The sequence below is a fragment of the Homalodisca vitripennis genome, chromosome 2 (assembly GCF_021130785.1).
Source record: "Homalodisca vitripennis isolate AUS2020 chromosome 2, UT_GWSS_2.1, whole genome shotgun sequence".
Taxonomy (NCBI): Eukaryota; Metazoa; Arthropoda; class Insecta; order Hemiptera; family Cicadellidae; genus Homalodisca; species Homalodisca vitripennis.
Genome location: NC_060208.1, coordinates 186967856 through 186982819, shown reverse-complemented (window position 1 = coordinate 186982819; position 14964 = coordinate 186967856). Strand labels below are relative to the sequence as shown.

The 14964-nt window shown below is 31.6% G+C and overlaps 1 protein-coding gene across 3 annotated transcripts in view; it reads left to right on the top strand.

The window, feature by feature from the left end:
- The window catches only part of LOC124355147 (kinesin-like protein KIF21A), a 214866-nt gene that overhangs the window by 138512 nt on the left and 61390 nt on the right, over nucleotides 1–14964 (top strand). For all 3 annotated transcript variants that reach the window (XM_046806127.1, XM_046806126.1, XM_046806128.1), the window contains exons 14-16: nucleotides 785–940; nucleotides 6432–6559; nucleotides 10432–10617. In XM_046806127.1, coding sequence (XP_046662083.1) covers nucleotides 785–940; nucleotides 6432–6559; nucleotides 10432–10617 — 470 coding nt within the window. The remainder of the gene's footprint in view (nucleotides 1–784; nucleotides 941–6431; nucleotides 6560–10431; nucleotides 10618–14964) is intronic.

The following is a 14964-nucleotide window of genomic DNA, read 5'->3' as shown; positions in this document are numbered from 1 at the left end:
TTTTCAATCTCACACGTGATTATCACGCAACACCTTACTTCAAACAATTATCTATCTTAAAATTACAAGATCTTTGAGACTATCACTCACAATCTGTTGCATGCTCTTTTAAATACAAGTTGCCCCAGTTATAAAAAATTTGAATTTATGTCTGAATTAAGTAAACTAAGTACAAGAAGGGGTACGTCCATATTATTTATTCCAATTCATTGAATACCTAATTTTAGTAAGTCGTTTACAGTTTCTACCTGTCACTTGTGGAATGCTTTACCTGTAAATATCATCGATAAGTTCCCTCGCTTCGGGGCGGAGGTCAGGGCCTTGATGATGGGGGCCCAGGGGGTAAAGCAGTTGGCAGCTTTGGGATGTTGTACTTGGGCCAATGGAATGCAAGTTGAATGAGTGTGACGAGTATGACTTTAATAGTAGTATAAATATGTATTAAGTTACATTAATTATTCATGTTTGTTTTTTAAGCTAAGGTTCATTTCATATATAATTTAAATATGTTAGTTTAATTTTTTTTATAAGGTTTAGTGTTAGAGAGGACTTTATAGTCCTAACTTCACAGAGTAATTAGAAGTAAAAGATTAAAGTAAATAGAAGTAGCATTAAAAGAATTGTAACATTTTACAAAATAATATACATTTATCATATCCTTAACAAAGTGATATGATAAATAGTTTTGTATTAGCATTACTCATAGTGATTTATTTGTAGTTTTTTATAGTACAAGTGTTCAAATAAAATTTGGCTATTATTACCAATGGCTTGTGTACTCCAGGATATAGCGGACTGTGCAGAACTTGTGTCCGGCATGAGAGACCTGGGAGAGGCATCCTACATCATAGAGAAGCTGTACAACATGACGGTGTACCAGAGTTATATGACAGCACAGAAGGAGGCAGCCCTCCACGAACTGCAAGCCAGGAAAGACCAGGTACACAGACAGTTCTGATCACCAGAAGTGACTTACTTTCTCTATGTACAAGCACATTTCTTGTTGAAGATGAGATTAGCTACCAGAGAGCATTGATTTTAAATTTATTAGTAGAAACAAATCATTTTATGAAAAAATGCCAGTGAACAAGTTTTTTAAAAGACACTCTTTATAAAATGTAGTAAAATCATGCAAAAATTATGATGCTGGACCCAAAGTGTAATAAATGCTTATTTTATGATTTTTTTCCGATTAGACGACAATTTAAACAGCTTTATAATTAATAAATTTAACGGGGGAGTTTTCTATGGTTCTATAATTTATTTCAACTGTTGAACTCTTAATTTTAACCTTAAATACACATAAAATAAAACTGCCTTTTTCTCATTTCAGTTATAAGAAAGGATTGTGCAGTTCTAACTTCATCTAGTAAAATATATCAAATTACTATACTAGACTCATTTAAAACTGAATCATACTTTCAATAGATCAGATGTATAGCTGATGATGTGTTACAGCTGATGGTGGTCTGCTCTTTGTGAAATGAAAATGCAAGTGCACATAAATATAATACTACAGCATGGAAAAATAACACATCATTCAAACCTGCCTAAAGATAAATAACATTGTAAACAATGAACTAGTTTTAGTTATTGAAGACTCTTGGAGCAATTGGAAAATTCTTTAAATATTACTAAATGTTAATGAAAAACGTAAATGCTTGGGAAACACTACACATAAACAGAAATAGAGAAAAACTCATGAACCATTGTTCATGAACATTGTTGAAGAGGGCCCTATTGAAAATTCCAGTCTTCTTTCTTCTCAATCTGTTCAAAAATTAAACTCTAGTTATATCTAATTTTTCATATTGGCTGCAATATTTCCAACATTTTTGTATTTGCATATTTACACCATATGTTAATATTAATTGTAACAAACATTATGTAAATATTTATTTGTGGAGTCGCCTGATGATGAAACCTTAGGTTTTGAAAGGCCTTGTCCAAGAAATAAACAATTTGGAAAAAGTATTGTTTTCATTAACATTTAGGAATATTTAAATAGTTTTAGTTAGTTAAAAAGATTTTCAATAATAATTTTATTTATTATGTCCTAAAATTAAAGCCATTATTGGAAGTGTGTGTTATTGATAACTATAACTGGTTTAACATTTTTTTTTTCTAAACAATAAAATATTCGTTATCTGATTTATTGGAAGGATAACCATAACCCAAGGTTGGTAGAGGGACAGGTTACGTGGTGCTTGTTGCCGCTCACTGTGACGTCACCCAGTGACCAGCCGCGATGTTCTGCCACTCCGCTTTGTACCATTACTACTGTACAACCAGTCTTGTACAACTCTCTTGTGACCTATTTAACTGTCTTTAGTGTACTTTTTGAATATTATTTTAATTGTTATACTTTGTATTAGTTCTAATAATATACTTAATAAAAGACATAAACATGTGTAAATAAAACAAAGCGTTCACTTTTTCAAAATAAACGTGTATTTGAAGAACAATAATGATTTATGTACATATTTTTTTGCTTTTTTATTCGCTTTCGTTTTTCTAAATCAACGTCTCCTTGTCTTTTCTTGAATTTTGTGGCACAAAGATTAAGGTTTAAGTCCCGCAATAGTTTCAGTACATGACGGTTATCGGCAAAGAAAAACACTTTTTTGTTTTTGTCTGCAGGATTTTCAAACCATGGCTTTTCAATGAACATCCAGTTTGTTCCATAAACTATAGTTTCCCCCACCCATATCTGATACACATGCTACTGCATCATAACCAGAGGTGCGAGCTTTATGTATGGCCTTAAATACAATTTCTTTTGAAATGGTTGTATCAAAATCGATGAAAATTGGCTGTTTCCAATTAGAGAACAGTCGTCTTAATACAATAACCTACATTTTATTGTGAGCTCCTATAACTTGGTCATTTGTCTGGTCAAATTCGTATGTTTCCTTCACTTTCATCTCATTATACATCAAAACTGCAACCTTTTAATATGTTTCCTTAGTTTCACCAGCAACTTCCATTAAACTGAAAATTTCGTCAAAAAACGCTTTGCGTATATTTATATTAGTGATCCATCCGTTCAAAGTTGACAAACTGGGCAAGGGAAAATTACATTTTCTTCGAAGATATATATATCTCTTCGTTAGTCCATTTAACTCTGTTTTATTGCCTAGTAATAAATCTAACTGATATTTTGTAAATATAGTATTCAGCTTATCTCTTATTTTTGATTCTATCGACTGTCGTGAATTTTTCTTCTTCGATATATTATTAGTGAATTAGTAAGCCTACGAATTTTAAAAGATTTTCACCTTAAAATATACTGTTTCTTTTAAAGATTTTCTTTTAGAATTTTATTTTCTTCCAATAATGCAATATATTTTTCATTTCTACTGGATTCTGTTTCCAAATTTGGCAAAATAGTACTAGTAGTTAACTCGCTACTTTCCGCTCCTAGTTCGTCTGAAGAAAATATTTCAGATTTTTCAGGACTTGCCAATGAATTTACAAGTTGTTCCTTATTTCTATTTGTGTACCTCTTTTTTCTGTGTAACATTATCTCATTCTCAGTTTTAACATTTTCACAAACTGGAGTATTTGTCAATTTTTGAGAAGGAACAGCTGATTGTTTGAGCTTCTTTTTTCTCGGTAAATTCAACAGCTCTGATTTAAGATCCCTTTCATAGTCTTCTAGCAAACATGGTCTGAACATACGGAACAAGAGTCTGGGTTCCATTTTCCTGCCCGCTTACACAAATACACCCATCTACTCCTTATTTCAGAGTCTTTGGGAAAATTAAAATATACCACGCCTGTTTCCTTTGTTTTAGCGTGGCTCTTGTTGCAGACAGCAACAGTGCACCTTTTCCCAGGCATTTTTTAACCTACAAACTGACTTTCAGTTTCAATATTTCTTTAAATTACTACTTGTAACGTACCATGATGATATTAGTCGAACTGCAATAGTCACATCAAGTACAAAAATGTTACCTCCAAAAAATACTATAAACAAATATCACCAACATACAACAAATATGGAGAACACAACACCTCAATGCTAGACAGAAGCGAATGCACTGTTAGGAGGCGGGAGTGGACCGTGGCGGCAAATCGCAGGTCACCGGTTGACGTCACGCCGGCGGCTCGGGGTATACTGCTGGGCGATATAGGGGACGAGTCAACCTGTCCCTCTACCAACCTTGACCATAACCTGCCACTTTTAAGCGATTCTAATAACAGGCAATAGATAAATTGCATTACAAAATTAAAATAACAGCACAACCCTCATTAATACAAGTCAAATGTTTGAAATTCAGTTATTTATAAGTTTTAATATCTGTAAAAGAAAAATACTTTGCAGTTACTACCAGCCAGTAAAGTTTGGGTGTGCAATATGCAAATGCTTTACATTTTGATCAGATTGTACACTTTGAATAAATTTATACTGGTCATAAATACTGACAGCCAGAATTTCCTCTATCAACAGCTCTTTATGCAGGGTGGCCACCCGACTGGGAAAACCAGGAATAAGCCGGGAATTTTAACAGACTAGGAATAAGTCAGGAATCTTCTGTAGAACCAGGAAAATCTCCCAAACAATTTTATGTTTCTAAGAAATTATCAAATCAAGAAATAATAGAATAAATAATCAAATAATTGAGTCCTCCTTGAATCAGAACCTGATAAATCTGAAAACATCATATTTTACACGACTTCATTAACATAAACTCTAATTTCGATGAATTACAAGATCTTGTTAGAGAGACTGTACAAGAGGCCTCATTGTGGTTTAGGTCCAATGGATTAGTGCTCAATGAAGCCAAGACTCAGAATATTATATTCAGCTTAAAACAAACACCATCAGATGATACAATAAATGCTTTTTTTGACTACTGTAAAATTTTTAGGTATCTATATCGATAGTACTTTGACTTGGAATTCCCATATTGAGTACATATCCAAAAGGTTGTCTAGGGTAATTTTTCTACTCAGGCGATTATTGTCGTGTGTGCCTGAAAAACTATGTAAAATCAGCTTATTATGCATTTTTTCAATCAGTTTTAAGATACGGTTTAATAATCTGGGGAAACAGCAGTAAGATTGAAGACATTCTAATTCTGCAAAAGAAAGCTGTGCGAGTGATAGCGAGGGCCCATTCTCTGAACCACTGCAAGCCTCTGTTCATTGAACTTAAATTACAAACTGTGATAAATCTCTACATCTTTGATTTAGTTACCTATTTACTCAAAAATTTTCAAACTCTCACTCTAAGAAGTGATATACACAGCTACTATACTAGAAATAGAACTAATATTGCCATAGATCATGTTAGATTAGCCAAATCTCAAAACAGCCACATTATAATTTCTCAAAAAATCTTCAACAAAGTAAAACATTTGGCAGATAAGTATCCCACAAAAATATTTCAAAACAAACTGTACCATTGGCTTTTGAACAATCCTTTCTATACCCTATCAGAGTTTTTTAACTACAAGGATATTAAATTTTAGTTTGTTAATAATGTATACAGGATCCACTGTACAGCTCGCTAAATCTGTTATACTACAATTGAAAACATATATTTGTAAACAACAATGAGATTTCAGTAAATTGTTCAATTTTAATCTAGAAACTGTCCTTTTTTTTATTCAGTACTGTAAATTTCATCTGTAGAATCTTATATTGTAACCTGTTATCCTAAGATTTCAAATTGTTGTGCTAGTATTGTAGTAATTCACGTGCAATCAGTTAAAATATTTTTTAATTTAATATCTGTTAAACTTTTATAAATTCTTTTGTTGTTCAATTATTTTAAAATCTCCTTTTGTTAAACTATTGTCTTTCATTATGATATTGATATTCAAAGAATAATTTATTTTAAACTATAATGATATTTTAAAAACTGAATAGTTTGGTTTTATTGCTTGTTTCTGACCATGTCATCTAGACAATATTACTGACTTTGTCAATGCATGTCATATGTAAAAAGGCAAATAAAGATTGATTGATTGATTGATTGATCTGTGAAACTGTGAATGAAGATCAACATATGTTCATGAGCCTCATCTGCCACCAGTTGCCTCCACTAATGTAGTGGAGTTTGCCTGGGTTAGTTCTACCTGTGTGTTGCGACAAGCTTCCAAACACATAACTATCCATTGGACAATTAATAACTTCCGATTAATTTAATATCAGTAAAGATCAATTAAAAATTAATACGTGCTCCCACACGACTTAATCCCGGATTTCTCATATAACAACCTTTTTGTAGAAATAATGTTCAGTAATTTATAATAACGGGCAAGAGTAGTCAAGAATACAGATAATAAATTCCAGAATATTTTTATATTTATTTTTACTGTGCAGAGTGATATATTCTAGTTTATTTTATGCATTTCACACTGATATCTAACACTTCATTTTTGCTAATCATGGTTTTACCGAAGTTTCCATTTGTGTTCCAGTTGGAGAAGGAGAGTGAGACGCAGAGACAGTTGTTGGAGCACATCGTGGGGAATCCAACAAAGGACGCTCCACAGGGCAGCTCCAACAGTTCTAATACTTCGTCTAGATCCCCATCACCAACTGACAAGTGAGTGTGTAACAAGCACATCATGAATATCTTTGTAAACAACAGCATCACCTGCAACAAATATTTGCGGTAGGCTTGTAGTACATTCCCTGCGGCAGGCAGTAATGCTTGTCTGGTGCTTGGTCTCCTTGTGCAGGAATCAAGAATGAAGAATATTTATTGAAAATAACATTTTGTTACAATAGGTTTCTTCAAAATATATTACAATCACATGAAAAATTACATTATATTTTTAAAATGGAGTGATGTGTGTCTAGTGCAGAGGATGAATATCAATAATTTGCAAAGACTCCATTTTGGCTTTAATTTGAAAGCCACCTATCAAGAGTTATTCACAATTTAACATTGTCAACAAACTCACTCATGGGTTTTTTTTAACACGATTTTTGTTTCTGGTTTCTGTGGGTTTTATTTCTAAATATTACTGTTTTAAGTTTTATAACATATGATATTATTAAATCTTATGTATTTAAGACTATATTAAACACCTTTTGCTCACTTGCTGTAAGAAATTTAGTCTGGGCTTAAATACTGACTGTCAGAATGTTGTATGTTAATAGCTCCCTGGGTTAGAGCCATAAATATGAAAGTTTATTTAAAAACCCCATTTAATTATAAACAGTTACAAACTAATTAAAGTACTTCAACTAGTGTAATCGCACTTCCACTATGTATTTTTTTATATTATTAGAATACGGAAAAGAAAAGAAAAATATAATCTTAAACCTAATTCATTGTAAAGAACCTCAAAGGGCATTGGAACACTATAATATACAAGTGAAGATCAACTCCTGTAATTTTACTTTTGTAAAATTTTACAAACTTTTGCACCTAAACATTTGGTGTGGAACTACATTTTTGCCATGTATAAAAAAGTCTTGTTTTTAATGTTACTTGAATATATTATTTCCTAATCAATATATTTATTTAAGCTAGACTATTTTTTGATCCAGAGTGCAGTGTTAACAATGTGTTTTTTAACTATCATGCATTTCCTGGATTTTCGCATTTGTGAAGTTAAGGTTTGTGTTAAACTTATTAGTGAGTGTTTCACACTGTCTTCATGTGTCACTTGTGTAAAGTGTATGTGTATTCAGATTAGTCACTGCTTTTGTGGTCACAAATTAAACTGAAGCAAGTTATGTGGTGTCCTTGGAGTTATAAAAAGAAATATCTGTGGGATATGAAAATGGATACATGATTTATGTCTCCAAAATTTTGTAGCTGCAGTAATATATTGCAACTGGTTTTTTGTGTTACGAGTAACATTCTAAATTCACAACATTATACATCTTAAAGATCTGGTAGTGAATATATTAATTTACTTTGCAAACCACTTTCAATTAATAGGTACTTTTAATTGTGAAATGCTTATTATGTTTCTGAAATATAAGTTTAAGTTGACAGCTCAGAAAGAAAATGTCTTAAATCTATAAAAAATTAACAGCTGGTTAAAACAGGTATTATGCCCTTTGAGTTTTTAAAAACATCAACTAATTAACCAATATTACAATGATTGGAATAGAACAAATACACATATTTTAAAATGGATAATTGAAAAATCGTAAGACAGTGTGAAAATGATTTAGCATTTCTTATAAATGTACACAGGCTAAAATCTGGAAAACAGCTTTTAACAAAACTGTCAAATTTTATTAATCTTTTTCTAGGATTTCTACCAAATTAATACTGTGGTGTGAACAGCAGATAATGTTTTTTGATAGATACAGATATATATATATATATCTATTAAAAATATCTATTATATATTTTGTATATATATATATATATCTATTAAAAATATCTATTATATATTTTGTATATATATACATACACACACACACCCATTCATCTGATCTTCATGAAATTTTGCTTGAACTACTGTGGTGGTTTGTGGTATAGTACAACTATCTATGTTGTCTCTTAGAAAGAATTGAAAGTTGCCTCATTCAGATCTTGAATTGGTTATTTTGAAAATTATTATTGCCCACCTATGATATGTGACCAGATTTTGACATACACAATGTAGAGATGAAATGAAATGAAATATGTTTATTGTCATTAATCAACAGTAGTTGCAATAGACATAGTCAAACTTACACAGCCTTAGTGTAATCTTAGATATTAAAGGTTACATGTCAAATTATATGGGTCAAATATAATAGATCTGTAGTCAACAAAAGTGAATAAGATATGGTAAATCTACATTTAAAATGTATAACAATAAGTGTAATAAGTTAAAAACATATAAATGAATAAAACCTATAAATAAATTAAAAACACAAATAAATACAAAGATTCAAGTAAAAAACACATATTTACATAATATCTTGGACTACAATTTTATAGAATAGAAATTCCCATTTTCAAATTCAGCTACACTATAAAATGCTTGACTAATCAGCCAATTTTTCGGGTCAAATAGAATACATCTATAGTCAACAAAAGTGAATAAGATAAGGTAAATCTGCATTTAAAATGTATGTAGAGACTGACATGATCAGGAGTCCTTATTTGATTGCCTATCAGTTACCGTTATGGTTCTCTATACAGTGCCAAACATGGTCAAAAATTCACTTTTCCATTTCTGACCAAGTTTTAAAAATGTAAAAAGGAAACAAATAGAAAGGATTCTTTAGGTTTGGTAATTAAATGAGTGTAAGTTTAAGAGCAGGCTGGTACACATTAGGGCTCTCACATAAATGCCTGAAATCGACTGTTACAAATTGGACCAGTACCTGGGATAGTTCCAGACAGGGATAAAAGTTCCAAGTGGCAAACTCTTGAGACAAAGGTAGACAATTGCCAAGAGTCATATAAACCCTGAATCCTGAAAATGGATAGTATACTTCTATATTTGGCTTGCTATTCTAAATGACTGTCAACATATACATTAGCCTTCATTAGTGGTTCCAGTAATAGCCAGGAACCATTATGAACAGGTGGTGGGTCGTTGCAACTGGAATATCCTCATTGTGACGCTCTGTAACTGAAACAGTTATGGAGCCGTGATAACGTATGCTAGCTGTTGCAGCAACAAAGTAGCAGGTTATTGGAGCATTCTTGACAATGTGACCATAGCAACGGTTCAGAGCTTCACGAATGGAAAGTGAGATAACGTGACACAATATGTTGCAACAAGTTCAGAGAGAATATATGTATTATTCCCACGTTTTTATCCTCCCTTAATTTTAATAATGCTGGAGATTTTATTTTGATTTAGCACATTTTAAAATTTGTAACATTGTTATTTTAGGTTTTATATATATATATATATATATATATATATATATATATATATATATATATATATATATATATGTATGTAGTTTGAATTGCTAGTGTACAAATTATTTAAATACTTTTCCTGTATTATGTCATAATCAACATTATTAAATTTGGTTTCAATTTAACTAATATTTTTTTATGTACCATATTTTATTCAGTTTGTAATATTGAACCCAAATAAAACAAAACATTAAATTAAAAAAGTTTTATTTTCATGTATTTGGAAACATTGTTTTATATAGTGGTTTCAACCAATGATTATTAAATCTTTTAATTTAGCTATATTGCAATCAAATATATCTGATATACGCAACACGACAAGACATAACAAAGTGAATAATGAATATGGCACAACCATTAGCCGGGGCAACTCCACGCATGTTACGAACGAGTTGCAACAGTTCTGTGTCTGGACTGGTTTGGCACATCTCTACCACTGTGTGGACAATAACCAGATTGCACTTCTAGTTTGTAGCTCACCTATAGCCTTTGTTCCGTAATTACCATATAGTGTTTCAGAGCTCTTACTTACTTACTATATTAGTAATTAAGCTTAGGTAGTGATAGCGTCTGTATTGTTTCAGTATAAACGGCAACACGTGCCCAAGTATTGTCAGGACTGAGAAATACCGGCGCCGTACAGCGCTGCCTGAAGAACTCCTCTACGTGAAGGAAGAGAGACGTCCTTTGTCCCCCTCTCTCTCCCCTGAGCACATGCCCCCTCCCACCCGGGCGCTCACTCGAGTGCCAAGTGCCCCCACATCACTTAAGTAAGCAATCAGCTTAAAACATGATCAGATATGATATAGGTTCTTGAAGGCACAGTTAAATCATTCTGAACAAGTAAAGCAGTAAACGATTAGTAGCAGTTTATCAACCCATTAAAGACTTAATAGAATCATCTACTTATATGGGCTGTTGTAGATTAACTCATTCAGGTCATAGAGTTAGATGTTTGCTAATGTTACATACAGTGGATCTTAACTATGTGTAATGTAATCTTAGCATGATTACCTTCACTTCCAGTCCATTGTGAAACAAAAGTCGTGGTATAAACAGCAGCAGCCTGACCAATCAGACTTCTGCAGTAGCTATACTAAGGCTTTTACTATACTACTTTTAAAATATTTTGATGTTTTATGTTGTTACCTCACTTTTTTTATCATTAAGAGTGATAAAATTATTGTATTTAAATGTTCTGAAATTAAAATAATGAAATTATGATAACATTTTTGTTCACTGCAAATCACTGTTTTCTGCTACTTTTTTGGCACACGGGTCGGCCAGCAGACAAGCGGTATAGGTAGAGGGGCATGTTTGGATGTGTCAGAATGAGCTGATAACACACGCACTGTCACTGCAAGTCTTGAGTAGGTTGGGGATTGGCATAAAGATTTCCTTTAATACGACGTCATGGCTAACAATATCTGCAAGGTGCTTTCGGTTAAGGGGACCACCTGAGAACAAAGAGTAATCTTGTAATTTGCGTAATCCCTCATAATATCACTACTGGTTGAATCAGTGGAAAAACTTTATAATGGGTTTCACAGTATTACCCCGTCTCCTTATGTGATATGTCTCGTGACAGTTAACATTTCAACCAGACTTCTCAACTTGATTGAATTAATGTAGGTTTGAATTATTCTATATTAATGTGTAGTGAAATGACATGACATTAATCAGCTAATTTTGATCCTGGATAATTCACTCAATTCTTCAAATTGTGTGATACTGAACATTACTTTTTTGTATTTTACTGTGTGTAGTATTAAATAAAAATATTCCTAAAGATGATAAAGGTCAAAATAAATCTTCAGAATAAAATAATTGATTTCTACAAAAACAGTAAGGACAAAAATGATGTTTGCCAAAACCACAAACAATAGCAAAGTTATTGAAATAACCAGTTTGTATACTCTTAAACTATAAAACAATTATAGTTAATTCATTCCATTTGTATATATTTTCTCTAACGAAAATTATAGCTTTTTGTTTTAAAAATTAAACTTTTAGGTCTTGTCATTAAGAAATAGTGATAAAATCTTGTGTATTAGGAGAGAAAGCTTACCTGTTTTCAGAAAAATGGAAACCAGACCTTGTGTCCTGTAATAGGCTTCACTGTTTGAGGGCATCTGTATGTGCACTAGATCTATGAAAAGTAAAATAGAAAAATATTAAATATGTGTAGCATGTTTTAGAACATTTATGGCAAAGTTATTGGCTACTATCACATCATAATATCATAATTAATTAACTAGATTTATTCCATTTAGTCAATAACATTTATAAGTTTAATACATTATTACATTTTTGAAAATTTTACTCTGTTTAGATTAATAATCTGTTTAAAGTCCTGTTTATTCTTAATTAGTTTGATAATACATGCTTACTTATAAAACTGAATGTATTTCTTTAATGAACTCTGTTTCAATTATAACGCCATGTCACTTTTCTGTGTAGGACTGATCACAGGTAAGCTGTGTTCCAATAAGTATTGCTAGTCGTTTGGTAGTGCTTTATTTAATAGCAATTTATTAGGTAGTTTGTGGACCTTTTCCTTTGTAGAGTTTTAACTTTTATTTTGTAAAAAAAATTGTATGGAAGATTCAACTGAACAGTTATTGACCCTTTTATTAATACTTATTTCATTTATTGGAGTTCACATGACTCTTTTTTATCAGACTGCATTTTCTTTTATAAACATTTTATAAGCATAAACATATTCGGCTTCAGGAAATATTGATAAATTTAAGATATTTTGAACATTATGTTTGATCTGCAGTCTGCTCTAACAATTTCTTGGTCAAATGCTCCATTGCTCCTTAATGTGATGAGGTGTTTCATGTATTGAGTGAGAGTGAAATTTCTCAAAATTACTAAATAAAGCATAGAAATAACTACTGTTATAGTACAAGAAGATTAAAAAAACTCAGTCCTGAATTAAAACTCATTCTAACTGGCCCAAATAGTGCATAGAAATTTAATATATGAAGTAAAATATATGGAGGGGGCTGCGATGTCGTTTGAATCGAAAGGTGGGTAGCTGGCTGCTCGCATAGGCTGAGAGGCTGCAGAGGTGCTTTTGCTATCGCTATATACCAGTAGGTGTCTTTAAAAAAAAAATGGTTTCTTTGTAAATATCCTCATTAGATTATCATTACGAATTAAGTAGTTTTGTCTCTCGTCTCATTCTCTTATCTGCTTCAAAATAAATATCTGGAACATTATTGATATGTGAAGTTGCTGGTTTACCAACTTCTTATTGTTTCTTTGTTTTTCAACTTCATAATCTTTAGTAATGTATGTAACTGTGTTTACTGAGATAACGTAGTTTGGATCAATTATGTTTTTTTACATCGGAGTGTACACAATTGACTATTGCTTTGGACTCTTCCCCAAGCACAGACTTTATAATCTGTGCAGGAAGGATATTCATATAATTTGTAAAATTTATGTCCAATGTGCTTATTTTAAAATGAATAAAAATATTTTGAATTTGAGATTTGAATTAGATGTTAGCTCCACTGCCTCAACCTACTTTATCAATGCTGCCTATTTTGTACTACCAACTATTGGTAGATTCAAGAACTACTTACTGTAATCACAGACAATGGATACGTTTCTATACAGACAGTTTAGCGACCGTGCGCAAAATTTAGTTAGTGGATGACAGCATCAGAGAGCACTAGTGTAGCGCTAGGTCACTCACTCCCATGTTGCCAATTAGCAAACAGCAGTAAACACACGCGCTGGCACTGGCGCGGCGCGGCAGATAATACACTTCCTCGCGTCACCTCACCGCTTGCTCTTGCTCAGTGGCTCGCTCAGTAGTCTTGCTGCCTCGTACAGTACACTCACTCCTGTCTTTTTTGCCTGGGTTTTTTCATTACCTCAAAATATAATTCTGCGTTCTGTCGTCAGGAAAATCTCGTTCAATTCCCATCTTACCTCTAATGCAAATTAAGTTAAACAACACATAAAGGTATTAAAAGTAATTCTTTAAAAATGTTGTTCCCGTTACTAAACACAGAAATAACATATTTCTTTTATTTTGTAACTAATAAAAATTATATATATGAATCGTTGAATTGAACTATGCATTGAATCTATGTTTTGTCTATAGACTATACAGTACCTACGTCTTAATCCCCAAACTGTACGCAATGTAACTTGTATTTTTTGAATAATTGAGAAATCTTATACAACGTTAAGCTTGTTAATTAGGTTATATTCCGCCAATAATATAGGATATTAACAACAAACAACAACAACAAAAACACCAATCAAATAAAGCTTCATTGTAATAAAAAGCCTTATACGTGCATCTTATGAAATCCTAACCATGATACTACATGAATCAATCAGCCTAACTTTTTTGCTCAGTTAGTAAAAATCATAGAAATATTAAATGTAACTAGAATTGCCTTAAAATCGAAGGTCTGTATTTAAAAAATCAGGGTTATCAGATGACGTTAAGTTCTAATCATGACAATAAATTCAACTAGAGCAAAAAGAAAATACAAATATTTGTGGAAATTAAAATAAAAAGTTTTATTTAGAACAAAATCTTCTAAAATAATTTTCAGCTGAACAATAATAAGTAACAGTACATTAAAATTTATATTGATGAAAATATTATTCTAAGAATTAAACAAAATGATAAGTATCAGCACTGAAATACGAAAACAATTAAAAAAGCAGATTTATCACTTTATGTGGCACACAAAATGATACTAGATAAAAATACTAGATTAAATTAAATATTCTTCAGTAAAGCCCCTGCATGCGACTTACATTCACATGAGATCTGATGAATCACTGCACTCTAATATTAAGTGAAAATGATTCAAGCAAAAATCCCTTAGTTTATACTTAAGTACAAATGTTTACTTTGAGAAAATACAAAGTTTATATTTCTAAATACACGCAGACCAAGTTCGTAATTATATTTATAAAATACATATAACCAATAAATTGTAGTGTAGAGCAATCTGACATACAATACACAATGGAATAAACCTGAGTTACAAAAGCTTGATACAAGTTATTACTAACACTGTATTTACATCGATACAAAATTTCATTTCTATAAACAATTTTTTTGAAACAAAAAATAA